General features: G+C 43.4%; 2 protein-coding genes and 1 long non-coding RNA gene across 27 annotated transcripts in view; 2 read left to right on the top strand and 1 right to left on the bottom strand.

Moving 5' to 3' along the window:
- The window catches only part of LOC123384112 (extensin-like), a 239517-nt gene extending 236705 nt beyond the window's left edge, over positions 1-2812 (top strand). For 15 of the 19 annotated variants that reach the window (XM_045053164.1, XM_045053163.1, XM_045053165.1 and 12 more), the window contains one exon: positions 2011-2181. In XM_045053164.1, the coding sequence (XP_044909099.1) occupies positions 2011-2050 (40 nt within the window). In that variant the 3' untranslated portion in view covers positions 2051-2181. Of the gene's footprint in view, positions 1-339; positions 479-1425; positions 1517-2010; positions 2182-2204 lie in introns of those variants that run through there. The other 4 variants (XM_045053161.1, XM_045053148.1, XM_045053149.1 and 1 more) reach the window with 3 other exon arrangements.
- Positions 2813-8981: 6169 nt separating this feature from the next.
- On the bottom strand, positions 8982-14875 carry LOC123384121. The gene is made up of 2 exons (XR_006594797.1): positions 14734-14875; positions 8982-10068 (listed from the first exon to the last, which is right to left on the bottom strand). It is a non-coding gene; the product is annotated as an uncharacterized LOC123384121 (long non-coding RNA).
- Positions 11734-19795, top strand: part of LOC111559441 (transport and Golgi organization protein 1 homolog) — a 25507-nt gene continuing 17445 nt past the window's right edge. For 3 of the 7 annotated variants that reach the window (XM_045053182.1, XM_045053181.1, XM_045053180.1), the window contains exons 1-5: positions 16775-17414; positions 17521-17556; positions 17639-17706; positions 17831-17925; positions 19201-19283. In XM_045053182.1, the coding sequence (XP_044909117.1) occupies positions 17286-17414; positions 17521-17556; positions 17639-17706; positions 17831-17925; positions 19201-19283 (411 nt within the window). In that variant the 5' untranslated portion in view covers positions 16775-17285. Of the gene's footprint in view, positions 12632-14466; positions 16689-16774; positions 17415-17520; positions 17557-17638; positions 17707-17830; positions 17926-19200; positions 19792-19795 lie in introns of those variants that run through there. The other 4 variants (XM_045053179.1, XR_006594766.1, XR_006594765.1 and 1 more) reach the window with 4 other exon arrangements.

Genomic DNA, 19795 nt, shown 5'->3' with positions numbered 1-19795 from the left:
TGGAAGGCGATTCTGGACTTAAATGCCTTCCTATCAGGAATATGCTATTTTATTAATTTGGTACTCATTCCATAAATCCTCTCGGATAAGAGCTTGCTGTTCTACATTTGCACACATGTGGGAACACTGGTTTGTCCCCATAGCATCCGTTCCCCTCCCCCAAAGCTATAAGTGGAACTCAAAGTATGGGTAGAGATTTTGGCGCTGATGCTGCCCTCTTGGAACCTGGTGGTGGGCAAGCTGGCAGGAGATGAGCACTGCTTCTTTGGGTTGCCACTTTTTGCTGGTGTTGGTGCTTTGCTCTGTCCTATGAACATAGCTTTCTTTTCTGTTCTGCAGGCCATTATGAATGCAAGAGGGCCTGGTCCTTCCCCAGGATCGCCTTGCAGGCTGTCCCCCATGGACCACCCTTCACCACCAGTCACGGGCGATGGGCCACCTCCGCCTCCTCCCCCAGCTCCTCCACGTACTAAATTTGGTAAGATGACCTGAACTGGATGAGGGACTGATAAAGCGTATTCGTCTTCTTGGTGAAAGACTTGGTGGGAATGATGTAGGGATGCTTGTGAGGGCTTGGCAATTCAACTGCAAGCCTGCCTGAGGACAGTGTCACATATCTCAAGTTTCTCAGGACATAGTGTACAATGGGCTGTGTCATTTCCCTGTAATGAGGTCAGCTGTAGGTTTCTCTTGTCTACAAGAAAGAGGAGTTTTACACAAAGGCAGATGTATCAGGAGTACTGGTGCCTGTCTGAAAGACACAATGCTTTGAGCTCCGTGAAGGATGAGATGCACCCCTAAGTGTAGGTGCCTCAGGTGTCCCGTCTGAAAGGGGGCACATGCATTATATGACACAGACCTTGTGGTCACCATAGTGGAAGTACCAGTGAAGGATCCAGTGCAAAACTGGGGGAAACTTGAATCACGCAGGAATAGAAGGGAAGTTGAGCACAGCAAGCAGAGTTTGAGGAGGTGCAGAGGGGAGGGCGTTGGGGTCAGTAGGATGGACTTGGAGGCCATTTCTGGCAGGGCCCACACACTGGGAAGGGAGCATGAGGACAGTGTGAAGTCTGCAAAGGACTGCTGCACGGGTTCAACCACAATGTAGAATGCAGTCATCATCTCTGAAATGTCAACGTTACCACAGTGCACCTAGTTCATAATCTAAATAAAGTTTGTTGTTTCCCTTGGTCTTCTGAAGGGTCTGGACATGTTTGAAGAATGTTCTGGAAGATTTAGGAAATTAAACTTAGGAAATGCTTGTCTGCCTAAGTTAGCGTGTCTCAGTGAGACTAAATGTGAAGGCAGGTTGTAGATCAGCTGTGCCGCTTCCTTGGCCTTCAGCCTGAGTCAGACTCTTGGTGGGGAAGTCAGGGGTGAGGAGGAGCCGCCCCTGCTGAACTCTGGTCACCACCCTGCCTGCAGGTTTGCGTCTCCGAAAGTTCCCTCGCAATCTCCTGAGGTTTTGCCTGTGTTCCTGCTGTGTCAGCTCTAGGCGGTCATCTCAGAGCCTCAGGTTTGTAATCTGAGAAACAGGGACAATGTTGGTTTCTGAGGTCAGTACGATGAAGAGGTGAGAAGCACTTAAGGAATTTGTAAAATGTATGGGAGGAGTGGACACTCACCCTTCTCAGGGTGGAAATGAATGTATCTCCACACAGAAGGTCCTCAACAGATGTTCATTCAATTTCATGAAACTAAGAGTGTAATGCCTGAGGCTGAGAGGTTGGCAATCCCTGTTTCAAAAACTACGGCAAAGACCCCTGTGTTTTTTCTTTTAAAATTCAGGTCCTACTTTATGAAAAAGAAAAAGATAACTGTGATACTGTGTACATTCAGGGATCTATATCTAAGATTTGAAGACAGTCCTAATCCCTTAGAGGTACACACACAGATGCAGCCACACAATTAAGTGTTCATCCAAGGCCACAGATATATTGTTGAAGACAAAATACATAGAGGAGAACACAAGATCCCATTGCAATAACCCAAAATCTCGTTGCCTTACAGGAGAATGCGAACTTCGTGGACCCTGAACTATGACCAATAGGCTGTGGTGATGTGATATATTTAGAAAAGTTGTCTGGTATGCATATTTGACTGAATTCTTTCCCTGACCATTCCTGTCCCCTCTATTTTGTTTTTCCTCGTTTCCCTTAATAAACCCATCACAGTTCTGTATCTCTGTCATTATCTGCTTCCAGGAGGACCTACGGTCATTCTGTGTTGATGTACACAGTGTGACCCCTGTACACACGGTCACAAACAGGGAGAATCTACAGTAATAGGGGCAGAAGATAAGTGACTGTTTGAATTGTATTGACTGCACATGTCCCGCTGGTTCCTTCTGGGGTGGTGGCCACAAGCTTCCTCCAGATCTGGTGACAGTTGTGTTCACTCGTCAATAGATCCTCGCAAGCACGTGGCACTTCCTACTCACCGTGGTGTGTGGTGATCAGCAGGGCAGCTATCAGCCCCCAGGACATGGCTGATTCGTGATTGCAAGACATGGATGAGGGGTCAGCAGTGTCTCGGGTAGAACAGTGAGGAAACCCTGCATGAATCCACACGTTGTGGATTTCCCCACGTACCAGCTACCTCACGGTAGCACCAATCCAGGTGGGAGCTGAGGTAGACTCATGGTAGCAGTTGTGGGTGTGAGTCTTATAATGGCCCATATTCCTCTCAGTGTTTTCTGTTTTTATCTTTTATTTTGATGCAATGTTTATTTTTGAGTGAGAGAGAGACAGAGCACAATTGAGAGAGGGGCAGAGAGAGAGGGAGACACAGAATCCAAAGCAGGCTCCAGGCTCTGAGCTGTCAGCACAGAGCCCGACGTGGGGCTCAAACTCACAAATCCTGAGATCATGACCTGAGCCAAAGTGGGACACTTAAGTGACTGAGCTACCAAGTCGCCCCACCCCCTACTGTTTCCTTTTTGAGGGCCAGGCAGGGCAGAAGTCAATGACATGATACCCATTCCTTCCGCACCACCAAGGAGGAGTTGGGTGTAAGCATGTGACTCTTTCCGGGTCCTCAAAGCCCATGCGTTCTGCCCCAGAGCCCCTGACTCCTGCTTGGCCCTCCTTCCTCCCAGGTTATGGAGGCAACCAGCCTTCCATCCACGTTGGGGTCATGGCTGGGCCACCAAGGGCTCAAAATCTGGCTGTCCACATGCTTCCCTGCGGTGGCTGGGAACAGCCGTGCTCCAGTAAAGGTCAGCATGAGCAGCTTCTCTAAACAGGATTCTCATCCACTGTGATCAGGGCCTGAGCTAAAACATGACAGGGGAGAGGGGGACACAGGAGATGTGGTGCCGTTTCCTGGACAGGGCTGCACAGAGCAGAAGGCCGAGGGCTGCTAATCTCTGGATTCTGGATGGTAGGTGAGCAGTTTAAAACACCACAGCCTTCTCTTAGATCAAAAGAGAAACCTATATCTTCACCCAGCCTTCCTCTGATATGAAGAGATGGCAATTATTATTTGAAGGCACAATTATCTACCTATGAGTCTGATGGAAATGATTTCATCCATCTTCGTCCCTAAAGCACTTTTCATTGAAATTACCCATATAGAGGCAGGAAATTTATACCAGATGTGTAGCTCCCTCTAGATGCACATTCTGACCTTGTCCCATTTGTGTCCTCAAAGACATTACTGACAAGAAAAATAAGCTCTCAACATCAAGATGTTGACGTTAGAGAATGTGGTATAAATGGAATTTCATATGTTCTCAATTAGAAATAATTTTTGATGGTGAAGGAGAAATTAAAAATTTTGTCATTTTTAATTGAAATATAGGAGACTCACCATGTTGTATCAGTTTCAGGCATATATCATGGTGATTCCGTGTGTATACATTACGCTCTCCAGGTACCTAAGGGTAGCTATATTGCGAAAGCATGCAACGCTTTCTTACAGGATTGACGCTATTCTATGGGCTGTACCTTGGATCCCAATGAGTTATTCATTCCATAGCTGGAAGCCTGTATCTCTTTCTCAGAGGTGTCAACTTTTTTATTTAACCCAAGTATTATGGTGCTAAACACCATAATCTGTAGGTCAGCAGGTGTCTATTTCTGTGAATGCTGCTTAAAGCATTACACATGATATCATTACGTCAATAAATTCGGTTTCATTCTTCACTCAGTAAAAAGGAGAAGGAAAAGGTTTCTTCGTGTCCCAAGCAAGCCCTTCGGTAAGACCCTTCCCGATCAGGAGAACAGGCTTCACTGGACCAGCTGCACTCTCAGTACTTCCAGCTGAGCAGCCATGGCCTTGAGCATTGCGGAATTCCCATGGCGGCCGGCAGAGGGCGCGCACGCACCACGCCCAGGGAGGGGCCGGGCCTCTGCGTGGGCAGTGATGGCCTGAGAAGGCGCCCACTAACCAGGCTTTTCTGATCCAGGGCGCCTCGGGGCTGGGAAGGCTTCCTTGCTTCTGAGGACCCAGTGCCTCTGAGTGTGGGCAAAGAGCCAGAGCTGCGTTTCCAGCAGGTTCCGTCCCCGGGCCTGGGGGAGACCCTGGAGGCTTCGCAGCCCCTTGGCGTCTCCTAGGTGGTGGGGCTGAGTCCCGAGGCGGGGGAGGCAGGGCCTGGGCGGCTTCCCCGGAAGCGCGGGTGGTCGGTTGGCGGCACAGTCCCTCGCTTTTTCTGGGCTGTTCCGTGGTTTGTTCCTCATTTCCCCTGCCGGTATTTCCCTGGAGGATCCGTGGATTCATGGGATCCCGTGACGCCATGTCAGAGAGGCTGGGGTTGGTTTGTTCCAGGTCAGGCCTCTTTCGGGGGAGAAAGCCTGACCCAAATTCGGAGGAACAGGAGGCGCATTCAGTTGGGAAGTGAAGCCGCCAAATGTTGACTCTCAGGACCTTCTAGAAGAAGGAGCTGAGACCCACTCTCCGAGTCCTGCCGGAACCAGAGCGAGAGATGAAAACACAATGTGCCCTCCACATCGCACATGCTTTTATGAACTTTCAGTGGGGATTTTTTCCCAACAATGTTGTAGTCGTTGGAAACGACTGGAAACCTGACAGGTATGTTGTGTCGGGAACCGCCCGTTTCTTGAATGTTCAATAGTATTCCTGCAACAGAATTTGTTACAGTTATCCTCTCTTCTCTTCTTTGGAAGGAATCTCATCAATAATATCTTAAAAACATCCTCGTTACCTTATCCCCTTTTCAGTTGAGATTTGGCATGTTTTCTGATTTCTCATGAACTCGTGAACATCTGAAATACTTTTAAATTGATTGCAGTTTTACTAAAAGCAGATTCACGGCGTCCCTCCCAGACTGCTCATGGTCAAAGAACATACCAAGGCCACTTCTCAGTATGGGTAAGACTGTACCAAACAAACATCCTGAATCAATTTTAGAAGAAAAAGCCTGATGGTATTTTTTCTTTATGAAAATTGATGCTTAGATACCCTGTTCGATACATTTCCACTTTTTTTTCCCCTTTCTTTCTCATTTTCTCAGTCAGAGATTCACAGACCTGCCTGAGTTTTACATTCACCACACATACTTTCAAGGCTCCTTTCTGTCCCTGTAAGAAAGAAGACAGACCTTCTGATGCGCAGGCAAGTTGCTGTAACTTCAAGATTTGTGGTGTACGTGTCTGTTAACTCCCCCCCCCCCAGTTGAAAATATCACCCCACCTTGAGTACTGCCATAAAAAATGTAACCTATGTTCACCAGTATGATTTCATTTCGTTAGAGTGGATTTCTTCATTTGATATTTTGTGTATATGCATACATTAGATGTTTTAGTCCTGAGAAAATCCCACATGTAGTTGAAAGAAAAATGTACATCCTATATGGAAAATTAGGAGATTGCACATTAAATTCATAAATGTAGAATTTTTTAATGTTTTTATTTATTTTATTTATTATTTTTTAAATATGCAATTCATTGTCAAATTGGTTTCCAACAACACCCAGTGCTCATCCCAACAGGTGCCCTCTTCAGTACCCATCACCCACCCTCCCCTTGCTCCAACCTCCATCAACCCTCAGTTCTCAGTTTTTAAGAGTCTCTTATGCTTTGGCTCCCTCCCTCTATAACCTCTTTTTTTTTTCCTTTTCCTCCCCCATGGGTTTCTGTTAAGTTTCTCAGGATCCATATAAGAGTGAAAACATGATATCTGTCTTTCGCTGTATGCATTATTTCACTTAGCATCGCACTCTCCAGTTCCATCCATGTTGCTACAAAAGGCCATATTTCATTCTTTCTCATTGCCATGTAGTACTCCATTGTGTATATAAACCACAATTTCTTTCTCCATTCATCAGTTGATGGACATTTAGGCTCTTTCCATAATTTGGCTCTTGTTGAAAGTGCTGCCATAAACACTGGGGTACAAGTGCCACTAGGCATCAGCACTCCTGTATCCCTTGGGTAAATTCCTAGCAGTGCTATTGCTGGGTCATAGGGTAGGTCTATTTTTAATTTTTTGAGGAACCTCCACACTGTTTTCCAGAGTGGCTGCACCAGTTTGCATTCCCACCAACAGTACAAGAGTGTTCCTGTTTCTCCACATCCTCGCCAGCATCTATAATCTCCTGATTTGTTCATTTTGGCCACTCTGACTGGCATGAGGTGATATCTGAGTGTGGTTTTGATTTGTATTTCCTTGATGAGGAGCGACATTGAGCATCTTCTCATGTGCCTGTGGGCCATCTGGATGTCTTCTTTAGAAGTGTCTATTCATGTTTCCTGCCCGTTTCTTCACTGGATTATTTGTTTTTTGGGTGTGGAGCTTGGTGAGCTCTTTATAGATTTTGGATACTAGCCCTTTGTCCGATATGTCATTTGCAAATATCTTTTCCCATTCCTTTGGTTGCCTTTTAGTTTGGTTGATTGTTTCCTTTGCAGTGCAGAAGCTTTTGATCTTGATGAGGTCCCGATAGTTCATTTTTGCTTTTAATTCCCTTGCCTTTGGGAAAGTGTCAAGTAAGAAATTGCTACGACTGAGGTCAGAGAGGTCTTTTCCTGCTTTCTCCTCTAGGGTTTGGATGGTTTCCTGTCTCACATTCAGGTCCTTCATCCATTTTGAGTTTATTTTTGTGAATGGTGTGAGAAAGTGGTCTAGTTTCAATCTTCTGCATGTTGCTGTCCAGTTCTCCCAGCACCATTTGTTAAAGAGACTGTCTTTTTTCCATTGGATATTCCTTCCTGCTTTGTCAAAGATGAGTTGGCCATCCGTTTGTGGGTCTAGTTCTGGGGTTTCTATTCTATTCCATTGGTCTATGTGTCTGTTTTTGTGCCAATACCATGCTGTCTTGATGATGACAGCTTTGTAGTAGAGGCTAAAGTCTGGGATTGTGATGCCTCCTGCTTTGGTCTTCTGCTTCAAAATTACTTTGGCTATTTGGGGCCTTTTGTGGTTCCATATGAATTTTAGGATTGCTTGTTCTAACTTCGAGAAGAATGCTGGTGCAAGTTTGATTGGGATTGCATTGAATGTGTAGATAGCTTTGGGTAGTATTGACATTTTAACAATATTTATTCTTCCAACCCATGAGCACTGAATGTTTTCCCATTGCTTTATATCTTCTTCAATTTCCTTCATAAGCTTTCTATAGTTTTCAGCATACAGATCTTGTACATCTTTGGTTAGATTTATTCCTAGGTATTTTATGCTTCTTGGTGCAATTGTGCATGGGATCAGTTTCTTTATTTGTCTTTCTGTTGCTTCATTATTGGTGTATAAGAATGCAACTGATTTCTGTACATTGGTTTTGTATCCTGCAACCTTGCTGAATTCATGTATCAGTTCTAGCAGACTTTTGGTGGAGTCTACCGGATTTTCCATGTATAGTATCATGTCATCTGCAATAAGTGAAAGCTTGACTTCATCTTTGCCAATCTTGATGCTTTGATTTCCTTTTGTTGTCTGATTGCTGATGCCAGCACTTCCAACACTATGTTAAACAACAGCGGTGAGAGTGGGCATCCCTGTCGTGTTCCTGATCTCAAGGGGAAAGCTCTCAGTTTTTCCCCATTGAGGATGCTATTAGGTGTGGGCTTTTCATAAATGGCTTTTATGATGTGTAAGTATGTTCCTTCTATCCCGACTTGCTCAAGGGTTTTTATTAAGAAAGGATGCTGAATTTTGTCAAATGCTTTTTCTGCATCGATTGACAGGATCATATGGTTCTTATCTTTTCTTTTATTAATGTGACGTATCACATTGATTTGTGAATGTTGAACCAGCCCTGCATCCCAGGAATGAATCCCACTTGATCATGGTGAATAATTCTTTTTATATGCTGTTGAATTCGATTTGCTAGTATCTTATTGAGAATTTTTGCGTCCATATTCATCAGGGATGTTGGCCTGTAGTTCTCTTTTTTTCCTTGGTCTCTGTCTGGTTTAGGAATCAAAGTAATACTGGCTTCATAGAATGAGCCTGGAAGTTTTCCTTCCCTTTCTATTTTTTGGAATGGCTTGAGAAGGATAGGTATTATCTCTGCTTTAAATGTCTGGTAGAATTCCCCTGGGAAGCCATCTGGTCCTGGACTCTTATTTGTTGGGAGATTTTTGATAACCGATTCAATTTCTTCACTGGTATGGGTCTGTTCAAGCTTTCTGTTTCCTCCTGTTTGAGTTTTGGAAGTGTGTGGGTGTTTAGGAATTTGTCCATTTCTTCCAGGTTGCCCAGCTTGTTGGCATATAAGTTTTCATAGCATTCCCTGATAATTGCTTGTACTTCTGAGGGATTGGTTGTAACAATTCCACTTTCATTCATGATTTCATCTATTTGGGTCATCTCCCTTTTCTTTTTGAGAAGCATGGCTAGAGGTTTATCAATTTTTTTTTATTTTTTCAAAAAAACAACTCTTGGTTTCATTGATCTGCTCTACAGTTGTTTTAGATTCTATATTGTTTATTTCTGGTCTGATCTTTATTATTTCTCTTCTTCTGCTGGGTTTGGGGTGTCTTTGCTGCTCTGCTTCTATTTCCTTTAGGTGTGCTGTTAGATTGTGGTTTTGGGATTTTTCTTGTTTCCTGAGATAGGCCTGGATTGCAATGTATTTTCCTCTCAGGACTGCCTTCGCTGCTTCTCAAATCACTTTAAAATCTTAGAGGTTCAGCTGTCTGCTTACATTCACCATCTCTTTTTACATGTTGTCCACTTTTTTCATCATCTGCATTATCATAGGAATGGAAGTGGTTTTAAGTTCCCAGGATGATAATTCCTACATCTCTGCCATAGGAAGTGTAATTCTAATGCTTGCTATCTGTGTTCAAACTGTGTGGTTTTTACTTTACTATGCCTTGTAAGTTGTGTTGAAAGGCAAATGTTATGTGCTGGTAAAGGAACTGAGGTAAATAGGACATGAGTGTGAGGTTTTTATATTTATCTGGCTAGGGGTTAGTCTGAATTGACTCCCAGGTGAGACAGGAAGGTGAGAGCCCTGGAGTTGAGTATTTTCCCTCACCTGTATTGCTTACTCTTTGGGAAATCCCCAGTTAGGCTCTTCGTTCCTCTTGAGGGCAGATCTTTTCTGGAAGAACAGAGTACTTTGGAATTTATTTCTAAATGAGTATTTGCCCCTCTCCCTGCCACTGGAGAAAACTTGCCTTCACACAGAAACACAAATATTGAGTATTTGGTGTGTTCATATTCCTTTTCACTTACCCGCCTGTGGGGCTGGGTGACAAGGGACAGGGAAGCTCAGAGGTTCCTAAGTGGCTTTTTGATAGCATGATGATATTCTAATATCCTGGCAAGAGTTTAGGGCTGGCCTCGGCCTCTCATCGTCCTTTCAAACTTTAGAATGGGGAAATATGTTAATGGTGTCAAAACCGGGTCATGCCTAGATTTGATGAGCTAGAATTTATCAGGAGAACTGAGGTCTGCAGAGCTCTTTTTGCTCTTTTTTTAAACATCAACTGTTATTTCTGTTGTTGCTTGTGCTTTAGCTCTAGCCGTGTTTTATTCTTTTTCTCATTCGGTGGCTTTTATTTTGTTTGTAGCAGTCTGGAAAAAATCATGGCACCTGAGGTGCCATAACTCTGTATGAATTCAGCAGACAGCCAACTCCATGTAGTATTTCAGAAGAGCTTTCTAGAGAATAAAAGAGGCATGTCTTAGCTCAAAGGTTTTGCCCGCCCTTCCTCTGTCCCTCCCTCCCTCCCTTCCTTCCTGTTTCTTTATTTCAGGAATTCAAAATAATCCTAGTTCTAAACTTCAGTGTGGATACTGGATTTAAAAAAAAAAATAAGCGAGGGAAATGACAATTTAAAGCATTTTTTAAATGTATTATCAATGGTCAAAATTGAATAGGCTGAATGTTCATTTAATATAAACAAATTTTCTGTTTAAAAAAAAAGCTATTTACATTGTGCTCTTTAACAGAAATTGTGAAGTAACATGACTTAAATAGGAAATTCTATTTTTTCTTATCTTTTAATCCTGTGAATTAATTATGCAAAATAAAATTACTGTAATTTCACTGGATTACTATTTTGCTCTTATCAGGAACTATAGGTTTTTACTAATAATATGTTTTGACACCAAATTTAATTTTGTTTTTTCCCCTCTTAGATGGAGCCTTGAGAATATCACGGTAAGAATTTAAGCTTTAGTTTTCTTTGCAATATTTTCTCAGTACTGGTGTTTGATGTGGGTTGTTTTTTTTTAATGTTTGAGAGAGAAAGAGTGCAAGTGGGGGAGGGACAGAGAGGGAGAGACACACACAGAGTCCAAAGTGGGCACCAGGTCTTACCTGTCACCACAGAGCCCCATGGGAGGGTAGAACCCACGAAGAGTGAGATCATGCATGACCTGAGCCAAAGTCAGACACTCAACCAACTGAGCCACCTAGGCGCCCCTTGATGTGCGTTTTGATTCACCTAAGGATAAATATGGGGACTTCTGATGTCTAATTGACTTTTTAACTCTTGAAATTCATCTTTCTCTTCCCTGTTTGGAGCCTAAGTGACAATGTGGAGGGAGTTGCCATCTCTTAAGACATCAGGAGGAGGAACACATCACCAGAGTAGAGGGAATGAAATTAGTGTAATTTTACATAGAAATGATTAGGAAACAAGTGATGATATGAGCCTGAGGTTTGGAGTGAGTACTTTGCCATGACCTGGCTCTTCGTGAAATGTGAAGATGAGAAAACTCTCTATCTACAAGCCCATCAAGAAGCCTGAGCTTAGAGACAAAGCCAGATATTGCCAGGCAGGGTGTGTGTCACAAGAGAGGTTTAAACCATGGTTCTGAGTCTGAGGTGGAGGAAGCCGTTCATGCCAGGGGAGAATGAGTGGAGATGAGATTTTTGCAAATGCGGGTAATGTATTCTGCACAGGCTCCATAGACTGTGGTGATCCTGTGGCGCTGTCTGTTGAGAGCCAGGGTGGCTGCCTGACACTTAACGAGCCCTCAAAGGCTGGTTGTTCATCCCTTTGAATGCAGTGGCGGTGGTGGGGAGAAGAGTGATCTCAGGACATGAGAGCTCTCACACTGGGCCAACAAAAGAGAAGTTTGCACTTTCTGGTCAGATGACAGAATCAGTCCCTGTTAGAGGAGTCTGTTCTAGAGCTTACATGTGTTGCCTGTAATTGGGTCCTTCGTGTGTGTTGAATAATATTCCTTTAAGGTTGGAGGGTGGGGCGCCTGGGTGGCGCAGTCGGTTAAGCGTCCGACTTCAGCCAGGTCACGATCTCGCGGTCCGTGAGTTCGAGCCCCACGTCGGGCTCTGGGCTGATGGCTCAGAGCCTGGAGCCTGTTTCCAATTCTGTGTCTCCCTCTCTCTCTGCCCCTCCCCCGTTCATGCTCTGTCTCTCTCTGTCCCAAAAATAAATAAACGTTGAAAAAAAAAAATTTTAAGGTTGGAGGCTAACATTCTCACGTTGGGATGAAAAAAGTTTGTCTTCTAGGAATTGCCATTAATCCACATCCTCCAGCCACTAAGTGTAAAGCTGAGATGGTACCCGTATGTTTGATTCCAAAGACCTTGTCCTCCAGGGCCCCCGGCCTAGGGTTCACGAAGGGCAACCTGTGAGCAGCAGGAAGTCATCCAAGGCCTTCGAGTAGTCAGTCAGTCAGCAGCAGTTTGAGCTTTCCTTGTGTGGAATTCCAAATAGCACCTGGGAGTGTGAGTGGCTCAAATCGAGACTAAAGGATGGTTTTGTTTGTTCCATTATTTGCAGGGACCTATTTATGTACCTTAATAATTGGAGGAGAGAAATGTAAGTTGATAGGATTTGATTTTTGTTTCATCTCTGGTGGTGACATAAGTATTTGAAGTGATTGGATTTTCTAAGAAGGGTGCTTCCAGATGGGAGAGAAATGAGAAGATATTTTATTGTGTTTCTCCATTTTGGACAATATTTTAAATAGGAATCTCATTGAAATAAGGTTTTCTTAGGTTTAACATGCTGCTAAAACTTGATTTCTTCAGGCACAACGGGAAAGCTAAAATGTTAGTTACACCCACCTGTCAGATCATGTGTGCTGCTAATACACTGGGATTATTTGAGGTCACTGGTTTGGTAACAGCCTTAGAACATGTTTTGTCTCCTTTTAGTTAGTTTACAGTGAATAATTGAGAAGATCAATACTTTTAAGAAAGAAAACAGAGAACTTCATTGCTGAAAAAATATCCATTTGGGAACAGAAGGTAGCATTGCCCTTTCAAATATTTTTTTGTGATTTCATTTTGGTTACTGCCACTCTGGTAGAGCATCCTACTGACCTATTTCATGTGTTCTATAAACAAAACCAATTCAACACAAGCTTCACAAATGTAAAGAGCTACCTCTTTATTTGTGAAAGGAGTCACACATTAGAAGATAGGTTTATCTAGCACTGTGCTTTTTTTTTTTTTTTTTCTGATTCCTTTTTCGTGTTTTATACAACAGTGAGTTAAGGAAATGTCTTCAGGAAACTATGAGAGAAAGTAAGTTTCTCTCTGATGAAGCTTTTAAACTGAATGTAAGAATCCCTTCTTTGCCTGGATTGCATTCTAAAAACACAAATAAAAGGAATGAATTATTATTACTCATTCAACATGTTTTGTTGAAGGAGAACGTCAAAATAATAAGCACTTTAAAGAAATTAAAAAAATAGTGTTTATTAATTTTTTGAGAGACAGGGAGAGACAGAGCACAAGCAGGAGCAGGGGAGGAGTAGAGAGAGAGGGAGACACAGAATCCAAAACAGGCTCCAGGCTCTGAACTGTCAGCACAGAGTCTGACACAGGGCTCAAACTCACAAACCACGAGATGACGACCTGAGCTGAAGTGGGATGCTTAACTGACTGAGCCGCCCAGGAACCCACTTCAATGAAATTTTAAATGACACCCTTCAAAGTGCACTTGTTGCCTTGCAAACTCAGAGAGAGAGGAATGTGAAGAATCAGGAAGTGGTAAGAGTTGGCTGCTGAGTTTTACTGTAATTTGGCTTTGGAGGCTTTTATTCATTGGGTGAAGTGGGCACAGCATATTTGCTTGCCATTTCCCACAGTAGAGAGTGGGCCTCTGGGAGCCAAACCTCTTTCTGAACAATGAGCTAGAATTTCACCAGGACCACCAAGATGAGTTTTGCTATTTCAGGGACTAGGAGTTATCTTTTATTTTCACAACTAGGTAATTTATCACATCATTCAACTCTGCCCTCCAAGATATGTAGAAAATTCCCAAATATAGTTGAGAGACAAAGGGTGATAGCCACAGTGTATAATCCTTTCCTTTTAAAAAATATTTTTAAATTGTTCTTTATGAATTTTTTGTTTCAATTTTAGTGAGAGAGGGCATGCGAGAGGGGCAGAGGGAAAGAGAGAGAATCTTAAGCAGGATCCACGCTCAGTGTGGAGCCCAACACAGGTCTGGATCGCACGATCCTAGAATCATGACCTGACCCCAAATCAAGAGTCTGATGCTCAACTGAGCGAGCCACCCAGGTGCTCCATAGTCTCTTTCTCTCTTAATGCTGAACAGTGAATTTTCAACGTGAATGGGGAAGAAGTGTGTGTTTGTGTGTGTGTCTGCACACACACACATATACAGATGTATATAAATATATATATATCCCAACAAGAAAACCATTTATAAGCTATCTGACATGAACTATTTCCCACCATCTTTATCTTCTCCTAGTTATATTTATGCCTCAAGGTCTTTGTTTATTGCAATGCACAATCCTGTTCTGTTAGGTGCACTCAAATTTTTGTGCAATCATTACTTATGGAAAGTGTTTTTCTCATATCTGTCTTAAAAACGCAAGATGAAAATGGTGAATTCGAGCATGTAGAGTTGAGAGTCTTGAGGTCCAATAACTGTCAACTGGAAAGTATGCTGTCTGTTGCGGAGAAATCCCCATATTGGTGACAATGACTTTGCATTGGAAAGGGAAAGAGGGCCTTCCTGCCTTCACGGTTCTTGCCCTTTTCCTATCTCACCAAAAACAAGTCTCAGGTCATGTGCACACTTAGAAAGCAAATCCATGTTTGTACAGAAAATAAAAAGGCCCTGGAAGACAAGTGTAATGCATTGAGGTCTGTGAAAGCAACCAAAGAAGCAAAAGTCAAACAGCTGAAGGACAAAGCAGGCATCCTTGAAGAATTCTATGAAGAAAGAAAAGTGGCTATAGAAGACTAAAATGTTCAGGTGAGAACTATCACAAGTACTGTTGTATGAATGAATGTGACGGCCAGTAGAGATAACTAAAATTCTTTTCAAATGTTTTGCCAAATGCACTCAGAATTGTGCCTGTCCTTCTTACCTTGCTTTCTGTCACCCGCATTTTCCTTTCAGTCCTAAGTGCTTGTCACATATTGTGTCATGTATTTGGGGTGGAAGAGGGAAGGTATCAGCATTAATAACATTGATATCTGTATCTGCTTGGGATTCAGTCCCATCACGTTGTCTTGTCATCCAGGAATTAGGTCATTTTTGTTCAGGACCACACATGGGTCAAGAATGTGTAGGGGAAAAATCAATGATCTTGCTGCAGAAACCACAGAAATTTATTTCTGGAAAGGGGATAGGGGTGCCAGTAGTACTGGATCCCTGCATCAGTTCTGCTAGTGAGATTGTTCACAGCAGGCCAATCCCTAAGGAAGCTGAGTTATTTCCTGTCCCCTGATTTTTGAAGTGTAACTCCTCTGAGTCTTTACCAAAGCCCACAGCTTCACTAGGGCTCATCTTTGCTGGCCGCCTCTGAACTACACATGTTTCCTTCTAAGTCCGTGCCCATAAAGTTGTTCAGCTATTTTGCAGTTCAGTTTTCTATCCCCAAGTTCATTGATGAGTCCTGGGGAGATTGGTTCCCACTGCCAGGCTGGCTTTGTCCTGGGCTTCCTTCTTCTCCATCTTGGTCACATGTGTCTTCATGGGGTCATTAGAAATGTGGTGCATTCGCTCACATGTTTCCTCCTTTGTACAGTATTTCCTTTTGTTCTCAGGAGGAGATCAGGGCCTTTAGAGTCCCTCATTCACATTGAAAAGGAAATACTTCCTTCTCTTCCCTGGAGACTCAGCTTCTGTTAGTCCTTCCCACACCTGGGGTGGAGCCTGCTCTGTCTCACTGGCATCTTGTTTTTATCATTTCTAAGCTCTTTTGGGGAGCACATACAGCACCCTGGCCACGTTTCTATTTTCAATCCCTTACAACAGAACCACTACATTCCAGCCACTCCAGAAAGCATTTGTTGAAGGACTGCCTGAGATGCCGGAAGGAAATGCATGTGCCTTTCTCTGTCTAGAGGTTTTGTGTCCGTTTCTAGGAGTCTTTCAATTTTGCATGTGACTCTTGAATACATCCAGTACCAAGTTGAAACCCTTTAAAGTAACACCATGAACAAAATAGTCTGAGGGCAACACAGCAAACCAGCCTTTCTAAGCATTTCCCTTTGCTGCCTTCACTGTCAATGAACTGAGTCTTCTTCAAGTACATTGGCTCCATGAAGTTGATAGTTTTCCATCTGAAATCTGTTTCCTGGAGATAAACCCAGACTGTGTGACAGTTCATATCAGGTTCTACCTCAGGTGATGTTGCTGCTCTAAGATTGGCCTTTTCCTCCACCAGGATATGTGAAGGTGGACGCAGGGGTTGTGCTCCTGACTCTAGCAATGTCTGGGAGTGAGCTGCAATGTTGGGGAAGCCATATCCTGGAAGGTCGTCTTTTAGGGTGATTGTCTTTGTCAGGGTACAACTTCTGGACTGAGAATCAGGGCTCCCCAAGGAGGTGTGAGACTAGTGATGATCCCTTGGTTCATCCTAATGGGTATGGGTGGTCAGACAAGGTTTTTGACACTGAACTGAAATGAGCCTTCACCATCTCAAACCAAAGTTCAGCTCTGGGAAGGCACAAAGTGCAATGTTATTTGATGACTTTATGATGAAGGAGAGGAAACAGGTCTGACAGCAGAGACATGGCAGCAGACAGAGGTTGAATTTTCTTTAACTTAAATGGGGTGTTCAGTTCATTTCTCTGACTGTGTTGTCAGTCTGTGCATTTATGGGAGAGGTGGGGGAAAGGTATTTGTATCTAGGCCTTCAAGAGTGCTGGGAGGTAAAAAGGCAGAATTTGTGGACCTTGGCTCCTGGACTGTGTATATGTCTTTCCCATCTTAGGAAGCTGAAAATGACACAGTGTGAACTGGCGGCAAAGAAGAATCAGCTGGCAGCTGCAGGGAAAATGTGAAAATAGCTATGAAAGAAATAAACAAGTACAAGTGAGTTCAGCTACTAATTACCAGCAGCTCATGAAACCTCTCTTCACTTTTTTTGTTTTTAACCTTTTTACAAGGTTAAAAGTCTATGTTTAGACTCAACATAGTAATATAAACAAAAATGCACAGGACATATGCATAGAGTATTAACAGATAAAAAAGGTAAGATTTAGAAAGAACAAAACAATTAACTTCATCAACATTTCCAGATTTCAAGCAATGGCCAGACTGTGTGGAAACTTCATCCATGCCAACGTTCCTGGGGGGTGGTGTCAAGTATCATAATCTGTAGGAAAGCAGTGTGTCTTAGAATGAATCATACCATCAACATGGTAGTGCCATTTCATGGCCCTGGTCTTTGCAACCCTAGGAAACATGGTGAAGATCTAAGTGAAAGGAGGGAAGAGCTTTATGATGAAAGACATTTGTCACATGATGAATTAGGGCACAATTGAAAGTGGGAAGGAATTATGTGAACTCTGAACCCTACGGTCATGGAATGAGTTAGGAAAGGATGGAACAACAGTTTTGATCCTATTGTACATTTACAATCACGTGGAAAGTGTTTCATGTGGGGACAGATAGGAGGAGGATGACAACATGGGCAGATTATTGAAAATCATAGCCAATATTGGGCCTTATCTGACAAAAGCTACTATAACTCACAGGCAACAAAATGAAGAAAGACAAGAACAGCTGCAGCAGGCAGAACTCACCTTCAGACACCAGGGACCCTGAGCTCTGCCTGACACACTGAACCCTTAGTACCTCATGTGGGTGAATGTAGTGGCCCTTGGATTTCCTAAATATGGACTTTTCATTGTTGCTTTTTCAGATCGCAGTTCATGAGAATAATGCTCAGGACAACTGGGTAAGTGTTTCCTTTTTTCCTCCTCTCCCTCTTTGGTGCACAGTCTGGCACGACTGAAGGTGGATGTGTTTTTCTCCCCCAGGTCAAGCCTCAGATCTGGGAGAGGGAAATGGCAGAGCAGAGCCAGGAGGTCGCCCACTTGAAACACAGGTGTTGGAGCATGACATGAGTTTTTATGGGTGTTTTGAGGGATGACAGCTGTGCTGTTTAGTGTCTAGTCAGAGGATGTGGCATTGCAACTCTTATAGAAGTCCATTCTTTTTCTGTATCCAAGACTGGATGTGATGGAAGGAAAGAGGCTGCTTGAGGGATACAGGAGGCGGAGAACAATGCCTGGAAGTCCAGAGACGCAGAACCCTCTGAGGAGAGGTAAGGAGTACGTGGTGTGTGCAGCAGCCTAATTTCTGTGGCAAAGCCTTTTCCTGTGGGTGATCATCGTGTGTCCTGGACAGAACCACAATTACTACCTAAGGAGAGCAGGTGGTTTGAAGGGGTGACAGGAGGGCGTTCTCCTCTGGTGCCCCAGGCAGCGGAGCACCTGTCCCTGTGACTGGTGGAGCTCAGGCCCCTCCCCTGACTGCGGACCCTCCCACCTCCTCCAGCATGCCCTAGCTAAAGAGAGGAGCCTGGAGGGGATGATGGGACATGGGCCTTAGCTTTCTTCCCACCTTGACGCAATGTGAAGACTATTTTAGTTTTGTTTGAGGAGAAGTTCATTTCGTTACTATTTTTAACGTTGTCATTTTTATTTTATTTTTTTCTTGAACCATAGCCCTACGTTCCTAAATTCAGGCTCCATATAGCTTTGTCCTCTGATGTTATCAGGGCAAGTCTGCAGCTTCACTGCTAAATACCCATCGTTTTTCTTTTCTCGTTTATATATTAGTATAAGTACATTTCTATTCAGATATAGTTATATAATAACTTCCCATGTAGAAGGCAGCTTATAGATAAGCGAAAAGACTGAACAATCCACCTGGAGCCTGAAGAAACATACCCAGGTTGAGCATTCCCTGATGATACACCCCAATCAGTATTCTCCATTTACCCTTTTTTAAAGCTCATTTATTTTGAGAGAGAGAGAGAGAGAGAGTGTTTGTGTGTGTGTGTGTGTGTGTGTGTGTGTGTGTGTGTGTGTGTGTGCACGCGTCTGTGAGGAGCAGAGAGAGAGGTGGGGAGAGAGAATCCCAACACTGTCAGGGTGGAGCTGGATGCAGGGCTCGAACTCACAAGCTGTGAGATCATGACCTGAGCCAAAATCAAGAGTCAGATGATTAACTGAGTGAGCCACCCAGGAATCCTTATTTTTATTCTTAATCTGTAATGAAATGGTGATTTCCCATAATGTATACCCGAGAAACCTCTGTTTAGGTGATGACTTCTAGATTGCTAGTTGAGCCTGACCTGTCAATAGTTATTTGATTAATTACGAAAAACATGAACTAGGGCACGGTGAGGTCTTTATCAAGGTGATGGGATTGTCCCCCTTATCCTTGGGGGTCACCTGAGGCATGTGGGATATCCTCTGCCTCTGGCCAAGGACCTGTGTGTAGGGAACAGTTTAAGATATTGGAGGAATGAGGTGAGGGTTTCTTTTAATTTCACACAGTCCACTAAAGTAGAATAAACCTCTATCCCTTCCAGGGTCCTTAGCAGATCCAGAAACTGGTGCAACCTCTGTGAGTTACAGCAGCTCTGACTGTACGAAGAATGCAGACAAGGACAAGGTAAATCCTGGGACCATTCTCAGTCGTAACACTTTCGGGAAACCCTCATCTGTCTGTACAGCACGCTCTCCTGGCCTAGTCTCGTTTTGTGTGTTGTGTGATATGCCTGCTTGTTTTTTGTTTTCCAAATGCACACTCTTAACCTAGGAGCCTACAAGCTTCTCTATTTTCAGCCTGTCATCTTTTTGTGGTAAGTTTAGAAGCCCAAAGGGCTTAGAGGCTGAGTACCTTAAGACTTTACCATGTGTTTCTGGAAATAACGGGAGGAGGATGACCCCACATTCCAAACAGACGTCTCCTGGCCTGGGTCACCCCTTCCAGACCTCAACTCTGTGGGAACAGTGTGGCTGCTGTGTCTTCCTTTCTTGATTCTGGCTAGGAGATTAACCTGCTAGAAAGTCTACCATATTGTTTAAAATTGAAAAATGCGAAACCCCATCATTACTCCAACTTTTTATTTTGTGCCCTGTGCAATTTAAAATTATTTTTTAATGTTTATTTATTTTTGGGAC

The sequence above is a fragment of the Felis catus genome, chromosome A2 (assembly GCF_018350175.1).
Source record: "Felis catus isolate Fca126 chromosome A2, F.catus_Fca126_mat1.0, whole genome shotgun sequence".
NCBI lineage: Eukaryota > Metazoa > Chordata > Mammalia > Carnivora > Felidae > Felis > Felis catus.
Note: the sequence above shows the minus strand (reverse complement) of the source record. Positions and strands in the feature narration are given on the sequence as shown.